This window comes from Nematostella vectensis, chromosome 6 (assembly GCF_932526225.1).
Source record: "Nematostella vectensis chromosome 6, jaNemVect1.1, whole genome shotgun sequence".
Lineage (NCBI taxonomy): Eukaryota > Metazoa > Cnidaria > Anthozoa > Actiniaria > Edwardsiidae > Nematostella > Nematostella vectensis.
The window spans coordinates 6,058,518-6,081,803 of NC_064039.1; the positions used below are offsets into that span (position 1 = coordinate 6,058,518).

A 23,286-nucleotide genomic window follows, 5' to 3' on the forward strand; every position below is an offset into this window, starting at 1 on the left:
GGTGCATTGTGGGTATAAACATGGCGCCCTAGCAGCGATCTAAACTATCGCTTGGAGATGAAGGAAGAAACCTCCAAAATGACTCTGATCAGAACCCTATAGCGGAGTCGGCTGGTATAATCACCACATGCAGCCATGACTAAAATTGCTGGTGATAATGATGTGGATTTTGAGGCCGAAATTCAGCGAGAACTTGAAGCGATCACTGAAGACGACCTGGAAATCGTTGAAATTGAAGAATTAGATGAGAGTGACATCGGTTCTGATATTACTATTACTAAGGTATTGACATGAACCCGACGTTTATCTTTCAGTCCGTCAAATCCTCCATGATAACCGTTAGTTTATTTATGCATCTGCTAGAGAACAAAGATAGATGGTAAAAAAACAGTTCCTTGAGAGCGCGTAAAAACCAAACACAAATTCCTTCCTGCCTTTAAACACTGTCCTTATAAGATAAGCACCATAAAAATAAAGTGATTTCAAGTTATTCAGTGATGAGGTCTATGACTCCGTTTGTTTATTGTTTTGTTGTGTTGTATTCTTATGAGTGTATTTACTTAGATAAATGCTTCGGCGCTTATTAAATTTTTCGACTGTCTGTTTTGTTGTGTTGTATTCTCATGAGTGTTTTGTCCTAACTTTTGTACTCTAGTCAGCTAACCGTATTTACTCGAATAAGCACCCCAGGGCTTTATAATTTTTTATCAACTGTCAGACGGGGTGCATATTCGAGGTAAGCCCTTATTAAAAAGAGTCGCTTATTTAAAAAAATTTAGAACAAAAGGCCGTAGTGTTTTTATTTATTCAAAATCAATTTTACACTACATTTTTTTTCCGCTATATCATTATTACAACTTGAAGCAGCTTTTTTCAATTTTCATCCATTAAATACTCTCTTGTCCTTTCTATGAGCTCCAGTGCTTTCTCTTAAAACTACATTATGATAGTGATTTTTCTCAGTTACATAAAACCTGGTGAGGGGAGGAGGGCGCTTATTCGGGGAGGTCCTTATGAATAGTTTTGGTTCAAAGGGGAGGCTTATTCGGAGGAGGAACGTATTTGAGGGAGGCGCTTATTCCAGTAAATACGGTATAGCCCTTGGGGATCTGATGAAATATAAAAGTCAAGATCTGCTATATTTATTTCTTAATTTATAAACTATTTCCCTATATAGTGATTTATATATGTGATGTATAATGATTTATCAACAGACATATGACCTACCAGACACTCTACAGGAGTATCTTAATGCTGTTCATGCCCGTCTAGATGGAGCAGAGGAGGGTGTCAGGGAGTGTGATTCAGTGCTGGAGCTGATTCCACTTGACAACAAGGGTGGGTGTGGCTTGAGATGCTAAAAGGCCTGGCTAAACTAGGCGAAATGTCGAGCACAACATGTAGCGTGCGACATGTCTCCTAGTTTAGCCACCCAAAGAGACATTGTAGCGCACACCAAATCTCGTAGAAGCAACAAAGAAATGTTTCTCAGATAGTTGTGAAACATTTTTTTTGTTGCGCTCTACAAAATTTGTCACACACTACATGTTTGTGGCGGTGGCTAAACTAGGGGAAATTTAGGAGACGCTCGACATGTTGCCTAGTTTAGCCAGGCCTTAACCCAAGGGCCTCGGGGTTATGGTTTCTTGTTTCTTACAAAGTATCTTGGTGTCATGACAACATTAACACTTCTATGCTTTTATGACACAACCAGAAGACCATGATGCTGTGAAAAGAAACATGATGGCTTATGCTGTGGCACTTTTTGATTATTTTTGGCCCATAGCCGGGGGGATCAGAAGAACAACTCAACCTAATGAGAGCTCAAATGAAAGGAAAAACAATTTAAGCTAAAAGGAGATGCCTAATGAAAATGGGCTACTAAATGGCCAAATAAAACCTTCCCCCTGCGAAACCTTCTGGTTATGGGGCTGCATTTTTACAATGCAGATGAAAATGAATACCATGCAAGTAGCAGGGAAATCCCTGCTTTGCTTAATTCAGCCTTTTCTCCTGCTTAACCTCCCCCCATACACACAGACACACACTCTATGCACAGAACTGATCTTCCCAATGAAATTGTGTTTTTAATCGCACAATTGTGCTACTGTAGCTTGTGAAAGTCAATCATTTTCCTTCAAATTCAGAACATGTAAAGTTTCCAGTGCCATCTCTATACTTCATACCATCACCATAATACATCCACCTACCAAACTGTGTTCAACCTTTTGCAAGAAGAGTGCAACATACAAGTTCAATTATCTAATAATTGTAGCTAATATTCACTTTCACCTGGAATTAGGTGACGAGGAAAGACTTGCTAGAAAAATAAAAGAAGCTCTTGGAGATGAGTATGAAGATCCAATTTCTCTTCACAACCAGGTAAACCATGTATCTGTTTTCTCTCAATCTTTAGGTTAGCTGACTTTTTCTGTATATTTTTGTATCATGCAACACATAAATAGAAGTTTATATGACTTACATATATGACTGAATTTCAGGTACTCTCTGAAATAAATGAAGAAGAATTGAATGAAGAAAAGCAAAATGCAGATAGTATGGCCCTTGCTGTCATTTCACCTGGTATGAACTTTTTTCTGGATGATTACAAATTTCTAAATGTTCTTCTATTATTACAAATGATTTTGGTGCCAAACTCAGTCTCACTGACTCTGAAGAGCCCTTTCACGATATTTGTTCTCAGATGTAAATGACACAACCATGGCTCTAGAGGTTGCTGCTCAGCAACAAATCAAAGAGTTAGAGAAGAAGCAGGCTGCTAAAATCCAGCATAGAGAAGCTCTTTACGCAGAAATGAGAAAGAAAGAGGAAGAAAGAATGAGCAGAGAGAGGAAAGAACGAGAGAGACGACAGCAGGAGTTCATTAAAGAACAGAAAGATGTAGCTGTACAACAAAAGGTAGTATCATGTTGAACTTTATAATGGCTGTGGCTTGTATTTTACTGTATGTTTGTGGTGTAGATGCTTAGGGAAGAGCTACAGTATAACCATCAGTACATCTAGTTTCTGAGTAGAGTTTCCTGTAAGGCATGGTGGAGAGGTGTGAGGACTGATTCACTGAAGTGAATTTCTTGCACAATGTTTGTTTTGCATGGAGAAAGTCAGGTCTATTCCAATTTGGAATTTTACTTTTCCATTTTTGTATTTTTAAATATTAGATTCCCCAAGCCACTTTCTAAATATATACATTTGTGCCAAATAGGACGTTTGGGTTTTTTTTATTATGAACTTATATTTTGGGCAGAGAAAATAATAGCATGATATGAAACACTCATTCAGCCAGTCAGAGCATGAATGATATCTTGTTGCATCTCCATTCCTCCTACCTACATGACCACACTAAGGGATGATAGTCCATGATGATCTAAATGGTACATTGTATTAAGCAAATGACAGACAGAACCGTTGGATGCATTTGGGCCTGTCATTCCTGCTCTGGTGGATTGGAGTTAACTTATAAGGCACATACACAAAAAATCAAGTCATAGCCCTTTAAAAGTGTTTAATTGAAATCCATTTTGCTAGGCTCAACAGGAAAGTTTAAAGGAAACTTTACAAGAGCAGGAGAAGGAGACCATCCAACAGCTTGAAGAAGATTTTAAGGTACAAAGACTGAAATGAGCATTAATTCATCTGACCTGTCAACTTAGGAGAAGGGAAGCATGTGGACTTTAATTGTTTTTGCACTGTGCTACTAAAAAAATAAGATTTCTGTTAGATAGTACAAAAGCAAATGTTGTACGAGTATGCACAAGTACATCTTGTTCTTTACTTTTTCTGGCTTGAGTTTGTTAGCATTGTTTAACCCACTGTTCTGTATTTATTTTCCTGGGGGGGGGGGGACTTTTATAAAACCGGATGGGGGTTATTGTTTGCAAAATCAATTTGAACCCTAAGGGATAGCACTTTGGGCATGGTCAACAGAAATTCTTTTCCCTAAGAGATAGCAAATTGGGTGTGGTGGAAAAAATGTTTTACTTAAAGAAGCAGAAGCAGAAGAACCGTGAAACACCCCCTAAGGAATAGCAGTTGGTTGATTTTATACCCTTCAAGATAGATAATCACCCCCTTCTACATTTCTGGAGAGTCCCTCCCCGGAATTTTTTATCTCTATGGAAAAATGCTATTTTTCTTGTTTTTATTTCTTGATAGGCTCAGCTAAATGAACTAGAAGTGGAGAAAGCAAAAGAGCAAACTGCACTGGAAGAAATGAAGGTACAGAAGGACAATGTTGTATTCAATTCTACAAACACTGGGCAGTTTTCTTGGATAAAATAATATTTTCTTGATGTTTAGAGAGAAGAGGCTTTCAACAAAGAAACAGAGCTACGAAGGGCTTCAACTATGATACAAAAAGTTTATAGGGGACACAGGTTTGTAGCAATTTTGATAGATTTAATAAAGACTCTAGATAACTGAAGTTCATGACTTTGCTGTGCCATGACTCAAACTGAAATAAAATTAAATCTTTGAATTCAAAGTATACTGGTTTTGAAAACTTAAATATTAAAATAATGGATGAAAAGGTATTAACTTTTTCTGTTAGACAGTTTAGTTTTTTGAAGAAAACAGACTTAACAGGATTTTTGGTATAAATAACACCCACCCTTCACAATGATCAGAGCTTTACTGTTAAGAGCATTATACTTTTTTCCAGGGTTTACTCCAAGTACAAAGATATTTTAGAAGCACGAAACAGGCAGAGAAAACGAGAAAGAGAAGAAGAGCTGGAGAGAATTGAGAGAGTCGAAGAGATGCAAAGGAAAACACAGGAAAAAAAACGCATTGAAGAAGAGGAACAAAAAAGGAAAGAGGCTGAAGAGAAAAAAGCCAAAGAAATTGAGCAAAGGAGAATGGAAGAAGAAATAAAAAAAGAGGAGGAAAAGAAAAGGAAAGAAGCTGAAGAGAAAAGAGTCAAAGAAGAACAAATAAGACTAGAGAAGGAGAGAAAAAGAAAGGAAGCAGACGATAGACAAAGGGAAGAGGCAAGGAAAGAAGAGGAAGAAAAAAGGAAAAGGGAGGGAGAAGTAAAAAAGCGAAAGGAAGAAGAAGAACGTTTAGTAGAGGCAAGAAGAAAAGAGCAAGAAGAAAAGAGAAAACTTGAAGAACAAAAGAGGAAAGAGGAAGAAGATAGGAGAAGGAAAGAAGCTGAGGAAAAACGAATAAAAGAAGAAGAAGCAAGATTGAAAGAGGAGAGGAGGAGTAAAGATGAGGAAGAAAATCGAAGGAAAGCAGACGAGGAAAGAAAGAGAAAAGAACAGGAGGAAGCTGAAAGGAACAGAGTTGTACAAGAAGAGAAAAGGAAAATAGAGCAAGAGGGAAAGCAAAGAAAAAAAGAATCAAGGAAGCAAGAAGAGCAGAATAAAAAAGAGCAAATTCTGAACAAGATGGCCGAGGTGTTAGATAAATCAAATTGTATTACTAAGGAAGATAACAATGAAAGTGATTCAAAGAATGGTACTATATCTGAAACCTCAGCAAATTTAGAGTGTTTAAGGCAAGATTGGCTGAAACAACACACTCCCTGGAGGTAAGGCTATGATAAGACACGTTTAGAGTTGTTTAATACAAATCTCACTGATAATTTTTTTTCCTTTTTCAGCCAACAAACATTCGAAAACAGAAGTCAACCAGTCGCCAGAGGAAAGCCAAGATCAAGGTGAGCTGGTCTGGCTTGAGCAATAAATCCATTCATTTTTTCATCCATCAATTTCATTAACAGCTATTTAAAAAAGTTGTCAAGACCTTACGAATTTATGGCAAATAACTCTTGATATTACAGTACTTATGATGATGTTTGTGTTATTTTAGGAGACCATTTTCAGCCAGCAGAAACCTACCTTCCCTTACCGAGGACCAGCTGCTTGTGTCATCGCCTCCCGGGACACCACTTCACAAGGCAAGTATATACTTCACACCTTCAGCATAAACCATCTTGTTTGAGATTGCAAAAAGACTATAATAACTATAAGCTATTTTGTCTTAAGCGGCCATATATATATATATATATATAACACAATGAAAGGCTATTTTATTCTCCTCTTCATTCCTACTGTCCTTCCCCCAGAAGAGTCAGAATTTTACAATGTAAAGACCAGATAGCATCCCAGTTTCCATTTTACCCATGATTGTGATCTGTTACTAACATATCCATGCTATTCTTGTTCATCAGGTTGTTTATGTCCATGTTACGCATGCACCAGCATGTAAGATACAGGCCATGAAGCGTTGCCCGGCACTCATGTCCCTTGTGTTGATTGACTGTGGTCTGGTGGCTGTTGAGGGTCTTGAGGAATGTCAAAGCCTGGAGGAGCTGAATGTGGAGGTATCTCAAGCGCATCCGTAATACTTATTATGGTAACACCTGAAAGTGGTTAATCTAGAGCCATGATAAGGTCATGGAGACCACTAACAGATAAGTATGCTGGAATCATGCAAGACCACTAAGCCCGATAACATATAGGTAAGCTGAAATCATACTAAGACCACTAAGCCCGGTAACATATAGGTAAGCTTGAATTCATTCTAAGATCACTAAGCCCCATTACGTATAGCTAATCGTGCTATGGTCATTGAGCACACTAACATATATGTAAGCTGGAATTATGCTGAGACCACTAAACGAATTAGCATATAGGTAAGCTGGAATTGTGCTTCATAAAGCCCGCATAAGTTTCACACACACAGCTTGCTCACGGACAAAAACTTGCAGTTCAAGCAGGAGAGGATTTTGCATCAGTTGCGTGTGAGGATGTGAGCTCGTCCGATTGACGTCTGCACACAGTGAGTTTTTGGCCTCGTGAAGCGGTGAGCACGCTTGAAATTTTCCTCACCCAGTGCATCAGGCTTAAAGAATGTCGGTCACTCCTTTGTTATTGTTTATCACTAAAAATACAGCGGTTTTTTCGCAAGGATACTTCAAAATATCAATCTACGAATAAAGTCTGATATGTGGTATTGCTAAGCTCCTAAAGAGTGTTGATGTGCACAAAGCTAGTGGACCCGATCAAATCCCTTGTTGGATACTAAAAACTGCAGCTGAAGAGCTAGCCCCCTTTTTGCAAAAGCTGTTCACCTACTCACTTCTTACTGGGCAGATTCCCAAGGATTGGTGCAATGCTAACATTCATGCAATTTTTAAGAAAGGGAATAAGTCCCTAGCTTCTAACTATCGTCCTATATCTTTAACGTCAATCACTTGTAAAATCATGGAACACATTTTGTTTCGCCACCTAATGTCCCATCTCGACAGCAATAATATCCTCCTACATATACAACATGGCTTCAGGAAAAAGTATTCCTGCGAGACGCAACTCATCACTGTGCTCCACGAACTGTGTTACAATCTTGACCAAGGAAACCAAACTGACTGCATTCTACTTGATTTCTCAAAGGCTTTTGATAGGGTTGCCCATGGGCGTCTGCTTCAGAAACTTGATTTTTACGGTATCCGTGGAAAGCCACTTACGTGGGTCAGGTCTTGGCTAATCCACAGAAATCAAACAGTTGTTGTAGAGGGGGAGACATCAAAATCAACCAGAGTCACATCAGGGGTCCCCCAAGGGACTGTCCTGGGACCACTGATGTTCCTCTTGTTCATCAATGACATCAACTCCGGGATTACTTCACGTATTAGACTTTTTGCGGATGACACCATCTTATATGGCCTAATCGAAGGCCCACAGAGTGCAGCAGTTATTCAGAAAGACCTTGATCTCCTTTTTAAATGGTCTAAAACATGGCAAATGTCATTCAACGCCGACAAGTGTAATATTATCAGAATACATAGATCCAAGTCTCCCATTGTTTATAATTATACGCTGGGTGGGACTCCATTAAAAGCTGTTCAGAGCCACCCATACTTGGGTGTAGAGTTGTCCTCAAATCTGAACTGGAACACTCATGTCACTAATATTGTTGGAAAGGCTAACAAATCACTCGGTTTTATAAGGAGAAATCTTGGGGCTTGCCCTGATTTTGTTCGAGAAATAGCGTACACTACCCTCGTGCGCCCACGTGTGGAATTTGCTTCTAGTGTGTGGGATCCACATGTCCAGAAGCAAATAAAGGACCTAGAGAGCGTACAAAGGAGAGCGGCAAGATTCGCAAAGAACTGCTACATTTATGAACCAGGGACTGTGACAGGCTTACTAAAAGAACTCAAATGGCCCTCCCTCCAGCTACGAAGGAAGATGGCGAGACTTACTATGTTCTACAAAATGGTGTATGGCCTTGTAAACATAAATATTCCCAAAGATCTCCTACAAACTCGCAAGCAATCTACTCGCTCCTCTCACCCCAAGAGGTTCATAAACCTGCCTTCGAACACAAATACTTCTAAATTTAGCTTTTTAACCCGCTCGCTTAAAGAGTGGAACTTACTGCCAAATAACATAATAGAGGCACCAACTCTTGCTAAATTTAAGGAGCTGTTATCCAGTGAATTTTGCATATAATGTTAAAATGAAGAGACAGTAGTGTTACATTATTACTTTATTTTGTATTCTTTTTCCTTTTACATTTATTTCATTTCCTTTTGTTATTGTAATTTTATATATCCGCCTCATGCTCACGCTCACGCTTTTTTCGAAGGTTCGAAAAAAAAAAAAAATGTTATTGACTATACTTGATTGAAAATATCTTGGTTACTTGAGTAAGGCGATTGAAATGGATGCTTTGTGTGACTCGCCATTGATCAGGAGCATAAAATGGCGCAGTTATTATCCTTCTTTAAAGTCACTAAGCATTACCATGGCGTGATAACGAGCCACCTGATCTTCCACTATTTTTTGCACGTCATTTGACACCTTTGGACAATGTTTTCTCAGAATAACAAGGTCGAGTTTGTAAACTGTGGAGCCTTACCGCGCCTTGAGCACATATGTCTAAAGGAGAACAACCTTACTTCAGTGCAAGGAATTGAAGACTGCAAGTCTCTGCGGTGTATTGATGCATCTCGCAACAGAATAACACGACTAGGTGAGCTGTGTAGTAAGAAAAGGCTTGTCCTATACTAGTCAGATAACATTTAGAATCGATCAGATGGCCTTAGAATACGGACCCCTTATTGATGTGACCTAGGCTCAAATTCCGACTGTAATCTTATTGCCTTATCTGAAAGGGAGGTCTCTTTGCTGCATTTTAGGTCCTTACAGATAAGGACATTAAACCCTGGGCCCGTCCCCAAGGGCTCACTTCAAGAGCAGCATTACTCGAGCATACGAACATTAAATTTGTCAAGCCTTTCACCGCAGACGTGGTCGTGTTGGAGGCATAGAAAAGCACTCCTGACAGCCACCATATAACTCATAATACAACAGAAGTGCATGAGCATAAATAATCGGTTTTTTTGTTTGTAGTGTTTTTATTATTAGATTTTGATAAGATGGTTGATACGTTTGCGTATTTTATTTTAGGTGATATAGCTTCCTGTTCCAAACTGCAGAAACTTTCTCTGGATCACAATCAGTTGATAGCAACAAAGGTAATGTGTGGCTCAGAAGAGTTGGGTTGGCGATAGAGCAACCTTAACACAAGGTCATTTATTTTAGGGGCTCCATTTAAAAAAGGTAGATACAGTTTGCTTTTTCCCATTACTCAGTCTTACCTAGGAAGTTTTCACACAAACAATACACGTTGTCGATTTTTGACTGAAGAAAAGCTAGGACAAAGTATTGACTTTGGCTTTACTACCTTCAGGGGTTATCAAGTCTGCGAGTGCTTCAGACGCTATCTTGTGCGCATAACCACCTCCCAAATGTGAAGGAGATCGAAGGGTGTCAATTACTAGAAAATCTTGACCTTCGAGCCAACAACCTTTTGCAGGTGAATAACATTCTTACCACATTGGTCACAATTGTTTTTATTAATGTTTTTTCTCGTCTGAAGATACAATAGCATAAAATTTTAATGAATTTTTCTTCTGATATATTTTATTTAGCTCAATACTTTCCAAATGGGTATGTCTATTGTTTTTTACTGGGTATGCATAGTTTTTTTCTTTTTTAAACGCCATTCTCCGGTCTAGAGCAAGGTAATAATGCATTTAATGTATCCTCCCTTACAGCCTCCAAGCCTTACCAACCACGTCCTGCTGAGGGAGCTAAGACTGGACGACAACAGCATATGTACACTGGAACCACTTGCCAAGTCGTGGCTACCGCTCCTCGAGACCTTGTCAGTTAGTCAAAATAGGTAAGACATGAATAAGGATATAATATCTAATGAAAAACCCACTGAAGGTTTCAGCGCTTTCTATTGAAAAATTAGGAGACGTTTGGCGAGGATCCCCAAAGACCTCCCAAAGAGCTCTGAGTATGCACCTATACTACCAGCTTCCAATAAACGACTTCTTCCGTATTAGCTCCTTCTAAAATAAAAAAATACTAAATGGAAGGCATTCACCATTCACAAGCTGCTCTCTTTTATTATCAAACAAAGAGAATAATGAGTTCTGACAGATATTCATATAGAGCTAATGTCTTGAAATAAGCGCGCTGGTTCATGTAGGCGTTCCCCTCGCAATAAACCAATCATTTACCTTTGCCCTTTGCACTAACAGCAAGCCTTACAAGGCATTTTTTGTAATTCGTTTGTTGTATAAATTACGCCGTGTGGAATATGAATAATCTGTGTTCTTCATTAGCATCTCATTTATCGATGCCTTGTGCGGACTCCCTCTACTGACGAAGCTGGACATCAGCCATAATCTTATCACAGGTGAGGTTTTGTTTTTTTGGTCGCTCTTACTGGCGTCAAGCTGCTAGTATCCATCAAAATTCGAAATTCTGATAATTCCAACTGTTTTTGTCCACTTGTAAGTTTCTGTCTTCCTTTTTGGGTTTCCTGTGTGATTGCCTGTGTAATCGATATTATAGAATGACAACTTTCTTTTGTCCTAAATCAATGTTTTATTGAATTTATTAGTCACTTACCTGGAAATATTTTCCTATTCTGTTGTCGGTTCTCAGACGTTGAAGGGTTGGTGCCTGGCCTCAAGGAATGTTCTTATCTGGAAGAGCTCAGTGTTGATGGGAACCCTGTCTCAGAAGACCCTCACCTAAGGTCCGTACAATACAGTGGTACCTTATTTTAGTGGTCAATTCTCAAAGCCCAAGTTCGTCTATTTGGGCCGGCTGCGTAGCTATTGGATGTACCAGTGTGTGTCGGTGTGAGGCTCCATTCCTATTTGTGATGAGAGTTGATTCTCGCCTTCGCTCCAAGGGTTTTTCCTGGGTTTTCCTCCCTTCACGAAAAAAAAAAAACTTTTTTGGATCTGAGATGTGCTCCGTTGTTAGAAATGAATCTAATGGCGGCTTGCTGAGGCTAATTTCTGTACCTTCAACGCGATTTATTTATTTATTAAGCAATCTTATCTTTTATTGAATATCCAGAAATGCAATCAGCCAAGATATTCCTAACTTGAAGATATTTGATAATGAAATACTAACCCCTTCAGCAAATAAGGTAAGAGCTTGCCATTTATTCCAATATTTGTACTAAATCAGAAATAATATTTCTTATACAATATCTTCCCCATGAAAGTGAATCACTCCCTTAAAAGCTGTATACATTCTTAGTAGAATAAGTCAAGGTAAGTAAAGGTTTCCAGGAGGTTTCGCGCAAATTAAGAGCAAGAGGTTCTTTGCGTGGTCCCACTTTTCTCTATGTCTCTATTTTTGCTGAAGTCCTACAGAAACGCTCGCCTCGCTGGCTACATCCTTAGAGGCTCAAAATACGTTTCTCCCAACAGAGTGTTGAAACGCCGTTTATTGTAATGTGCAAGCGGCAAGCAAAGGAACAAGACGACATGAAAGAAAAGCACAAGCGAGAGACAAGGTTCGGCATACGAACTTTTTAACATTGTTGTGCGACTTCTCATTATTATTGATTATCACCAGTAATTTACTTTTTCACTTTTTGTTATTGAACTTCTAATGACCATCTATCGTTCATTAGGAATCTAAGCGTTGAGGTCAAGGATTCTGTTGAGGTCATAGAACGACTAGACCTTAAGGTATTTTATAGTACAATGTCATTGTTACAAAGGAAGCTACGTAGTAATTGCTGCAATGTTGTTTTTTTTATCTTAACGTATGTTCATCTGACGTTCTATCAGTGTAGAGGGCCATAGTTAGCCACACCATGACTATTGATTTCATTATTTATTGGAAGACATATTATGAGACCAAATCTCGAAAAAAAAAAAAACACCAAAAACATTTGTTTATGTTTTATATACCATATTAAATTAAATATATCGCTATAGCTTATCAAACGCAGCTGAATTAAATAGATGACTTCTCGCACTTGGTACCTTACTATGCGAATAGTCCAATCAATCTACGGTTTAAGATCGGACTAATTGCAACACAAGGTTTTTCAACGTTTTTGTATTGATTAAGTCTCCCTTTATAACATACTAAAAGTCTAAAAAAAATCGGAGCACGCAAACACCCCGAAAAAAAGCATCGAATGTATGAAAAACCACAGGAATCCCAAATCATGAAAATCACGAGAAATACACATACTGTAAAAAAAATCAAATTTATACCACTATAGATGATAAGAAATATATATTTCTACACAATCTGGATAAAGTCACCGTTATTTGCTATAGCTGATCTGTTTTGGGCAAAATCCACAGGTTTTTAGCTATCTTTACGGGTATTTAGAAGGAGAATCAAGCAAATCATGTAGTTATCATCATTAGTTTGAGTTTGTTTGATTTTTGCAAGACTTTTTTTAAGACAATGCACTGAAAAACACCTGTACGGGTGTCTGAGCCGACAGCGCAGTTAATGTTGAGAAGCACGACCTCGCAATCGGCAGTGCCTATTGACAATGACGTCGTACATGTTAGAGCTGTCGTTTCAGCCCTCAATTCTAGGTCATCCCCAGAAGACCTTTCAAAACATTTTTCACTTGAGCTCTAAAGCTTTCCTCCAGCATTGTTAGACTCTATGATGAGTGTGGCAAAATTTTCTTTAAATGTTGAGCAAGTGCCCGAGGGAAAAAGCGGTTGTGGCACAATGGACACGGAAGCTGATGGAGAATCGAATAGATGATTTCTTATGTGGAAAGCTGCGGTAAAATCGTCCACACGATTAGCATCACCGTTCCTGTTGGTGACGATATTTCCGCATGGTGACCAATGACATCTACCGGAGCCGAAATCCAAATCTACACGAAGATGTGGGGAATGACGGCCATAAATGAGCTGCTAGGGAAAAGTGTTAATGTTATTTCTCATTTTATTTTTTGCTTTTTATCCATGCGCGTCTTGGTTGTGATACCACCTTCCATGAATACGGGTAAGATACGGGGCATCGTTCAAGAAGCTTTTCTGCTCACCCTACATCCGCGCAAAGGCAGCTGTTCAAGATAGAGCTTTTTTCGGGATGTTTGCGTGCTTCATTTCTTTTTAGACTTTTAGTATGTTATAGAGGGATACTTTCTGTGCAAGAAACCGTTAAAAACCTTGTGTTGCAATTAGTCCCTTTTTTGAGCAAATTGACTGGACTATAACAAGATGGTGATGATTTCAGTCTACGTTTATGTTGCTACTATATCATTGGTGTTTCTGCTTTTATTGTTTCTTTTTGTCCTTATTGCCGTTCTTAGGTTATGTTAGTTTGCGTTGTTCCCGGCTGTTGGTACTAATATCATTTCTGCCCGTGCTCTTGTTGTGCTTTACTCGCACAAAGCAGTAATGTCGGCGTCGTTGTTGATGTCCCTGGTTCTTCTGTTTACCCTTCTCATTAAGATTCTGCTTCTGTGTCTTTTTTCGACGACTGAAGTCTTTGAATTCTTCAAAAGCGGAGGATGGTTGGGCCCCCATGCCATTGTTATCATTTCTCTATTTTATCAGCGTAAGCATTACCGTGAGTGGCACGATCTGGCAGTTGAACACCTCATTCAGCACGAGACATTTTACTCCGAGAGCCCGCTACAACCTGCATCCAGACCTAGACCTACTGCGACGCCCCTTGCCCCGCCTACAGCAGATACCACGAGACAAACACGGTACTGTATGGTGATGCTTTTAACAGACTACCAGTCTCACATTTCACTCCTGTGCATCCGATACAACAACCACTCTCACATATCTCTCCTGTGTATCGAATGACTGTTGTCCCTTTGCTGTCATAGTGAAAGGCAAGAAGTGGCGGCTACTAAGATTCAAGCGTTGTTTCGTGGTTGGAGCATCCGCCACCGCATTGAAGTACAAATGCAAAAGGTGAGACCATCTCAAAGGGAGGAATTCTCTTGCAGATATTTTAGTGCTTAGCTCCTTGTTAGAAAATGCAGAGTTGTTTGTTTGACTTACAGTAGCTCTCTTCTCTACACACGCCCTTCGTCTTCTGCTTCAACAAAGAGCTAGTGTTATAAATGTCAGCAAAACAACTATTTCCCTTAGAGGTACAAGTTATCGGTTTTAAAGTGCATTTGATACTTGTCCTGTTAACTCCTAACAGTGGATGGCAGCCGTTACAATTCAAGCAGCATGGCGAGGTTACCACGTTCGTTCTCGGCCAAGGCCCCAGCGAATCTCGAGAGCACGAAGGGCATTATGGGATGCACGTCACCACGCTGCTGCTACAACGATTCAGGTGTTTACAAACAACTTATCACTAAGTCAACTCATTTATTCAGTCAACTCTTTCAGTGAACTTAGTCGCTCAGTCACGCATCCACATCAATCTCTGGTTGACCCATTAACCCATTTGTAGGCACACTACCGAGGTTACCGAGTGCGTCGGCGTATTGCACATGCGCTTCAGACTGCGCAGTTCACGTACGTGGGGGACGAGGAAGATGACGAGTTTAACTATGATGAAGAAGTAGACCTCACAGCATTCGACTTGGACGAGGGATATCTCGAGACTGGATGGACACCCACCGACATGCCGCAGCTGCCCTCCCGGTAACCCTTATATAAGCATAGTATTTGTAATATGAATATTTGTAATATGAATCGTTGCTCTGTGCATCAATACCGCAATACCTATAGCGTGATTTGATTATTCCTCTCGCACTATATACGTGGTTAAGAAATAATTGTTAAATATGTACATTGTATACTGACACACCAGTTTCGTACTGTAATTTGTAGTAGGCGATTAAATATACGTTGAAACTTATATCAATTTTAAATTTCAGAGGACCTGCCCTACCTGCTGCCAACTTTACTAAGGTAATCGTTTTCACTTTTTTCTTTTTCTTTTCTGTTTTGAAAATGTGAATGACCAAATACGCCTGCAATTTTCTACAGGGAAGAACATATGGGCAAAACACCGAATCTTCCGACGAATGGAAACCACGTCATGCATGGCGGTCAGCAGGCTCTCCCGCAATGGCAGATACAATTGGGCGCTCGAGGCATGCTGGGATGTCGATTCCTATAGACACCATGGATCAAGACCTTCAATCCGTCACATCAGGGACCCAGAGTCACATGACCCATCGCGCCGAAGAGCTAAGTAGCGAGTGGTGCGTGCGTTTTTGTGATATTTTTGAAATATTTGGATCAATACGAATTTGCAAATGTGAATACATACATGAATACATACGTGAATACTTAGGGCTTTTATCTCTACTAAGGGGCTTGAAAGATGTCTCGACTGCAGAGTTGATGTGGAAGCGAGCAAATCGAATGAAATACAATCCAGCAAGAAAGCGAAAACTGCTTGGTGAGGGTTTCGTGTTAGGGTGTTCAAGTAAGAATTGTTAGTACAGAAGGCGTGAGAGTGGTTATGTTTAGGATGTACACGAATGAGATTTGGTAGTGGCTATGTTAAGGATTAACACGAGTGAGATTTGGAAGTGGTTATGTTTAGGATGTACACGAATGAGATTTGGGAGTGGTTCTGTTTAGGATATATACGAAGATTTGGAAGTGGTTATGTTTAGGATGTACACGAGTGAGATGTGGGAGTGGTTGTGTTTAGGATGTACAGGAGTGAAATTTGGGAGTGGTTATGTTTAGGATGTACACGAGTGAGATGTGGGAGTGGTTATGTTTAGGAAGTACACAAGTAAGATTTGGGAGTGGTTATGTTTAGGATGTACACGAGTGAGATTTGGGAGTGGTACGTTTAGGATGTACACGAGTGAGATTTGGGAATGGTTATGTATAGGATGTACACGAGTAAGATTTGGGATAGGCTATGTCAAGGATGAAGACGAGTGAGATTTTGGAATGGTGATGTTTAGTATGTACACGAGTAAGATTTGGGATAGGCTATGTCAAGTATGAACACGAGTGAGGTTTGGGAGTGGCCATGTTTAGGATGTACACGAGTGAGATAGACTTGAGACTGGGGAAATAGATTGAGAGTGGTTATCTGGAGTCGGATGTGAGGGTGTTTGTTTTAAGGATAGCAGTAGAGAAAGGGAAATTATGTCTGTCAGGATGTAAAGTAATGCTTGGGAAAAAATGATAGAGTGGATGTCTGTTCAATGTATAGGGGAGATGTGGGAGTGACTGTTGTTTAGGATGTACAAGAGTAAGATGTGAAAGTTGTTGTGTGCTTGCATTGCACCATAGTGAAATGTAATCGTGTGCTAAAAATGAACAGGAATGAGATGTGAAAGTGCCTCTGTTACAATAGAAGAGATTTAGGGTGAGATAAAAGGAGAGATATGAGAGTGGTTGTTGTATAAGATGCGCAGGACAAGGAAATGAGAGTGGTTAACTGCTCAAATTCAGATGTACAATTGTGAGTGTAGTTATCTGTTAGGATGTGAATGCACCAACACTGCGTTCCAAAGACATACTATCTGACTAGATATAACATTGTTTGGTAGTTTCTTGGTGTTACGGAGCACCAGCACCAAAAACACAATGGAACAAAAGCCAAAAACAAAGACCTTAGAACGAGACAATGAAATAGAGTGCAAAGGCCTTGAGCACCAAAAACAAAGCTCTCCGTAACACCAAGGAATACCCCATTGTTTAGATCCTACCAAGCGTCTTGCGCTTTTCAAGAAACTCGACGACGCGAATAAACTTCGAGAAGTCAGGCCACCTCCGAAACGAGAACCCCCAAAGCGCATGGAGTATTTCGCTGGTAAGACAGCTACTGTAGTCTTTTCTGTAACAGTCGCAACTGTTTTAGCGTACACAAGTTCAAAAGATCTAGCTCAGCCCATCTACAGCTAGGAGGATGAATTTCATTGCCATATGACTATAACTTTTTAGCCGTCCTCACACTCGCTATAAAGTTTTGTTGCGCTTTGTGTTCTATCTTCAGCCCGTGATGCTGGCCTACTCCGCACAGGAAGTACCACACCTATCAATGAACGACGGACTAAAGCACAGATGACTTACAGGTGAGCCCTGTACATGGGACTTAGTTAAGCAAAAATCTATAAATTTGCGATAGTTCCGTCGCCATCGACTACGTCTTGATCGATGGTAAAGCACAAGTATTGTTCATACGTTTGAGTCGTTGATCAATTGCAATACGATAGAACGTTATTTTTTTTCAGCTGGGTGTATAACCAAGGTGTAATCCATCAAGACGAGCCGGAGGCCATGTCTCTCAATGACCAGAGTGCTGAGCCTAGAATCAAGAAGAGTCCGGTGGCAAGCAGACCCGGACAAGCCCCGGTCAACCTGCCTCACATGGATCCGGTATCACTCGCAGGAAGGAACGTGCCGCTTGTGGTGAGTACAAACTGGAAGACTTACATCTGGCAGGAGATATAATGTGACACGTCCACACTAGAGGGGAATCATCTGAACTGGTTGTCTATTAGGATATAGAGGATTGAGTTGTGAGCGTGGCTGTCTAGGCTGTACAGGAGTGAGACGTGAAAGTGGTTGTCTGCTGGTATGAAAATTACTGAGATGTGGTTGTACGTGGTAGTATACAGTAGAGGGGGTTGTGAGAGTGGTTGTTGTAAAGAGTGTACACTAAATGAGATGTGAGTGGTTGTTGTAAAGTATGTACACTAAGTGAGATGTCACAGTGGTTGTCTGTTAGGGTGTATAGGAGTGAGATGTGAGAGTGGATGTCTGTTAGCATGTACTGGGGTGAGATGTAAGGGTGGATGTCTGTTAGGATGTAAAGGAGTGAGATGTGAGAGTGGTTGTCTGTTAGGGTGCACAGGAGTGAGATGTGAGAGTGGATGTCTGTTAGCATGTAAAGTAGTGAGATGTGAGAGTGGATGTCTGTTAGGATGTAAAGGAGTGAGATGTAAGAGTGGATGTCTGTTAGGATGTAAAGCAGTGAGATGTGAGAGTGGATGTCTGTTAGGATGTACAGGAGCGAGACGTGAAAGTGGATGTTGTTAGGATGTAAAGGAGTGAGATGTGAGGGTGGATGTCTGTGAGCATGTAAAGGAGTGAGATGTGAAAGTGGATGTCTGTTAGGATGTAAAGGAGTGAGATGTGAGAGTGGATGTCTGTTAGGATGTAAAGGAGTGAGATGTGAGAGTGGATGTCTGTTAGGATGTACAGGAGCGAGACGTGAAAGTGGATGTTATTAGGATGTAAAGGAGTGAGATGTGAGGGTGGATGTCTGTTAGCATGTAAAGGAGTGAGTTGTGAGAGTGGATGTCTGTCATGTACAGGAGTGAGATGTGAGAGTGGATGTCTGTTAGGATGTAAAGAAGTGAGATTTTAGAGTGGATGTCTGTTAGGGTGAACATGACTGGGATGTATGTTAGGAGTGAGAAGCAAGAGTGGTTGACTGTTACGATATCAGATATCGTATATATTTCGATTTCTCTTGCCTCTTGCTTTTTCGTCTTAGTCGAATTCATCGCTTGTTCAGGAGTCGCTGTCTCGAAGTAGCACGTCACGTCGCCGTGGCGGCTCTCTGTCATCCGAAGGTAAGAGTGTCTTAAAACATTCTTTCTTTTTTTGTTTGTTTGTTGCAGTGCAGCAGCCATTGAAGCGCTCAATCACCTATGATTTTGGTCAGCAACTACTCTTGTAAAATTAGAAAACGGTGGGCCATTCAAATATGGTTCACTATGATGTCATTAACCATTTCTAAGCTCGCTATAGTGAACCATATGTAAAGGATCTACGGAACGGTGACAAAGTTTGTATGGCTAAAACAAACCAATGAAAAGTCAAACCCAGCATTATTTTGAAGCTTTGTAGTAAATATCTGCTTTGTGCTGTTTTAACTTTATAACAAATGTTTCAATGTTAGTGTGGAAAGACTTGAAAGGTTGCTAGTATTAACCATGTTATTCCGTCTTCTTGTGATTGCATTCTCATCTCGTAGAGGTCCGCTTTCCACCAATCAAAACTCACTCCGTGCCAAACCTTACAGCCAGGTCCGAGGGCCCATCAGAAGTCAGCAGCCGCTCCCCTGAGAAGAGCAACAGCGCCGGTGCGCGCATAACAAAAGAGAGAAAAACGCGGAGATGACCGCGGGCGCATAACCGGAAATGCACCTTTCGCTGCTTCAAAGGATGACGGGAGATTATTACATTAAAAAGGCTGGCTTTCGTTGGCGAAATCTGAGGACAAAGTTCCAATTAAAATAAATATAAATGTGTTAAAGCTTTATCGAATAAATTATGTAATATTTACACTATTTATTTTTATGTTTTCTATATAAATTCTAGATTGTATCAAGAAAATGGTCTCTTGGTTGTATTTAATGAATCGCACCCGTGCGTTTACTTTCATATTGCTGTATCTGGGTTAAAAAAAATATAAATTCATCCCTTTCAAAATAATTGTGTTGTTGAGGCTTTTTGGCCAAGAGGTGCAGCCGCCACAAGTTAATATGCAAATGTTTAGCTTTCTTATAACAATGAGGAGAGGCTCTAGGTAACGGAAGCCAATCAGCTCAGATGTCTCTAGCCACTCAACAAAGGTTCAAATGTCACCAGCCAATCAGCTCAGATGTTTCTAGCCACTCAACGAAGATTTTAATGTCAGCCAATGAGCAGAGGTTTAGCCTTTCCCAGCAATGAGCTCAGATGTCTCAAGAAAACGTTTTATCCCCACTCAATGGGGAAAGTTTCATTTGTCTCCAGCTAATGAGCGAAGATTTTGGTGAAAGCAGACAACGCATGCGCACTCGGGGACGCAAAATCTGTGAAACACATGACCTACAAGCAAAAAAAGATTAACATTTTAAATAGGAAATTAGTGATAGTGAAATTAATTAACAATATTGAATCGAGCTTTCGCCAATGTTGGCCTTGGTATTGAAACTACTTATCTCTAAATTTTCAATATCAATCAAACCCGCACTTACAAAACATAGGCCATTCCCAAACTCATAAATTACGCTTCACCATCGACATTCCACAATGGTTGCATGATTGTGTTTGTTACATCACTTTAGCATTTTGAAAATCATCGCAGGAGCGGATTCATCATTATTATGAGGGGAATTGCAATCCCCACAACCCCTACCACAGGTCCTCCACAGAGAACCTAAACTTACGTACAAAGCGAACGGGATAAGGAGTTACCCGACCACTTACTGCACTCAAAGACGAGAATGCCCTGGTTACTGGAGGAGACTTGATCGCAAAGCGGGAGTTTACATACGGGACAGTGTGCTCTAGAAATAGGAGCATTCGGAGTGTTAGGAAAATAGGCATTGTAGAAATGCGATGCTTTTTGGTAATAAGTGCACTTACTCTGCTAGATGAATGTTGGTTCCCCAACTCGTGGCTAGAAAGATATCAGCAATGTGTTGGTAATCATAGTGGGAACGCAATGTTCAAAGCAGTATCTTAATATTGAGTACAAAACAATAGAGGAGACACGTTTTTTAGCTTTGAGCCCGCAACTGAATTTTATTTTTCGGTCTATTCTCTTTTCAATCTTCTAAAAATCTGTTGCGCAAAGGCTTTGCTAAGTCGGGTCCGCTCCTAAACTGTCAGGCGCCTTCCTGAAAAATCAGACAATTTGGACTTTTGGACTCCTCAACAGAGATGCCAGGTTGGCTTTTCAAGTATATCCATAAGCATGGTGAGAAAAGAGGGGATTCTTAAAAAGCCTTAATCAAAATAACTTGAATTTGATAATTTTTATCTTTAAGGCAACAAAATATTTGTCCCCGATTGCCAATTTAGATTACCTGCGTCCTCCAAGGTCCTAACACTGGAAATGGGATGAGGCGCAACAGGGGAAGGGTCGGCCTGCAATGAGATGGTACACCTCGTTCTTAATAACGTGAACAATAACCCGAAAACACCCAAGAATATGGGAATCATCTAATTGTATGATAGAATATTTACTTACAGTTTCTTGTGGAGCATCAGACGTTTCCTTAGTTCGCAAATAATTCAACTGGAAATGAAGAAAAGAAGAGTTCAATAAACCTAATGATGGGTGATACTGAATGGTAGTAAACGCTGCAGCCTAGTTTCTTATTAGGGAGCTTGACTGGACAGCACTTAAACGATAACTTATCTTTCATCGGTAATGGGCGGTAGCCCCGAGCGATCTTGAGACCGATAAAATACAATTAGAGCTTTTTAAACTGCTTTTTAATAAATTGTGAATGAATGAATGAATAAAGAGTGGATTATGTTGGCAGTTGTCGATGGCCACTGGGCGTGACTGGATATAAAAAAAGAGCAACTGCTACTATAAGTAATCTGTGGTGGACTAGGTCCGAATGTGACGTCATACCTCAGGTGTCATTGCGCCTGCGCGCTGGGACCATAGATACGCATCTAGATTACACAGCATCTCGTGAACTAGTTTCCTGGAAATAAAAACACCGCATGGTTTCAAATCACTTGCAAATCGAAATAATAACTCCTCATAATAACAGAATTATTTTTGTCCATTTTTTTTCCGCCAAAGCTTGTTGAAGTCCATTTTGAAGTTCCCAAATAGTCCCCCGAAAATATTATTTTCTCGCATTTAAGTGGGTGTTCGTAGCTCTAGCAGGCTAGTGCTTGCAGGCTCGAATGGTTCTATTACGGCGAGACATTTTCCCAAACCGCATCAATTATACAACATTTATTTTCAAGCAAATATTTCCATCAATGCTTACCTTTGTTCTGTCTCGATAGCCGCTCCCATGATGCACTTGTAGTAAAAGTCCTTGGGAAGGGCCTTCCCCCTGTAAGGCACATCCTTCAGTAACTGCACAGTGTGACTTGTCCCAAGGCGACTTAGTGCCAAAGGGACCACGTTTTCCCAGCATATGACAGAAGAGTCACGTGACCGATCCTCGTATTCGCATGCGCATCTCTCGTCCTCGGGAAGATCGGATGACTGCTGTACTGATGCGAGCATGCGCAGTAGTGCTCTCCATTCCCCCAAGGTCTTGGGCAACGCGCCTATAACATAAAATCATACTATCGTTACTTTACCTATTAGTGCTTTACACTAAACTAGTATTGGGTGAATTCAGATCCATACCCCCAACGAAGTCGGTTTGAAAAAATCTACACTGAACCCTAACCTTTACCCCAAGCACCCAGAAACGATTACCTAAATTACTTGGCGCTTACCCCAAGCATCCAGAAACGGTTACCTAATTTACTGGGCGCTTACCCCAAGCATCCAGAAATGATTACCTAAATTACTGGGCGCTTACCCCAAGCATCCAGAAACGGTTACCTAAATTACTGGGCGCTTACCCGAAGCATCCAGAAATGATAACCTAAATTACTGGGCGCTTAACCCAAGCTTCTAGAAATGATTACCTAAATTACTGGGCGCTTACCCCAAGCATCCAGAAACGGTTACCTAAATTACTGGGCGCTTACCCCAAGCATCCAAAAACGGTTACCTCCTAAATTACTGGGCGCTTACCCCGAGCATACAGAAACAGTTACCTAAATTACTGGGCGCTTACCCAAAGCAACCAGAAACGATTACCTAAATTACTGGGCGCCTACCCCAAGCATCCAGAAACGATTACCTAAATACTTACCCCAAGGATGAGATATGTCCAACAGTTTTATATCACGCAGATACACGACCACTAACAATGCCAGTTCCCTAAATCCGGCAGCGACACACAAGCGCACGAAGCCACGCCAGTACCTGCAGCGAGGGAACGTCATATGCTGAATAACAAACCATCAACAGAGCTATCGTATTAATGAAACGACGACACACTTTCCAGATAAATAGTTACACACAACAGCGGTGGATCTAGCTTTTCGCTGAAGGGGGGGGGGGGGGGGGGGGGGTTGGCTCAGTGACAAAGGGTGGAGGGGGTAATTTTTTGGTTACATATGGCTTTCTGGCAGCCCAGGGGGGGGGGGGGGTTAAACCCCCTAAACCCTTTAGATCCGCTACTGCACAAGCGTATA

General features: G+C 40.5%; 2 protein-coding genes across 7 annotated transcripts in view; one reads left to right on the forward strand and one right to left on the reverse strand.

Annotated features, from left to right (window-relative positions):
- Positions 1-19,580, forward strand: LOC5521439 (leucine-rich repeat and IQ domain-containing protein 1-like). Of its 4 annotated transcripts, XM_048729560.1 has the most exons (34): positions 1-282; positions 1,215-1,338; positions 2,303-2,382; positions 2,502-2,583; positions 2,705-2,919; positions 3,547-3,624; positions 4,174-4,236; positions 4,318-4,394; positions 4,679-5,351; positions 5,385-5,551; positions 5,624-5,680; positions 5,833-5,920; positions 6,194-6,346; positions 8,850-9,000; positions 9,438-9,505; positions 9,721-9,846; positions 10,088-10,215; positions 10,667-10,740; positions 10,992-11,085; positions 11,415-11,487; positions 11,774-11,859; positions 11,980-12,037; positions 13,892-14,046; positions 14,173-14,260; positions 14,499-14,633; positions 14,754-14,947; positions 15,184-15,217; positions 15,296-15,513; positions 15,625-15,740; positions 16,983-17,093; positions 17,277-17,355; positions 17,515-17,692; positions 18,783-18,861; positions 19,266-19,580. In XM_048729560.1, the coding sequence occupies exons 1-34, from the start codon at positions 136-138 to the stop codon at positions 19,409-19,411; spliced, it is 4,395 nt and encodes a 1,464-aa protein (XP_048585517.1). In that variant the 5' UTR covers positions 1-135; the 3' UTR covers positions 19,412-19,580. The 4 variants fall into 4 exon arrangements, with proteins under 4 accessions (XP_048585517.1, XP_048585515.1, XP_048585518.1 ...); XM_048729558.1 differs by having other exon boundaries at positions 4,679-5,551; XM_048729561.1 differs by having other exon boundaries at positions 4,679-5,551; positions 19,314-19,580.
- The window catches only part of LOC5521440 (Hermansky-Pudlak syndrome 5 protein homolog), an 18,795-nt gene continuing 15,042 nt past the window's right edge, over positions 19,534-23,286 (reverse strand). For all 3 annotated transcript variants that reach the window (XM_048729556.1, XM_048729555.1, XM_048729557.1), the window contains 8 exons: positions 22,902-23,014; positions 22,014-22,302; positions 21,644-21,719; positions 21,251-21,298; positions 21,087-21,147; positions 20,644-20,677; positions 20,485-20,564; positions 19,534-20,103 (listed from right to left, as the gene is read on the reverse strand). In XM_048729556.1, the coding sequence (XP_048585513.1) occupies positions 20,015-20,103; positions 20,485-20,564; positions 20,644-20,677; positions 21,087-21,147; positions 21,251-21,298; positions 21,644-21,719; positions 22,014-22,302; positions 22,902-23,014 (790 nt within the window). In that variant the 3' untranslated portion in view covers positions 19,534-20,014. The remainder of the gene's footprint in view (positions 20,104-20,484; positions 20,565-20,643; positions 20,678-21,086; positions 21,148-21,250; positions 21,299-21,643; positions 21,720-22,013; positions 22,303-22,901; positions 23,015-23,286) is intronic.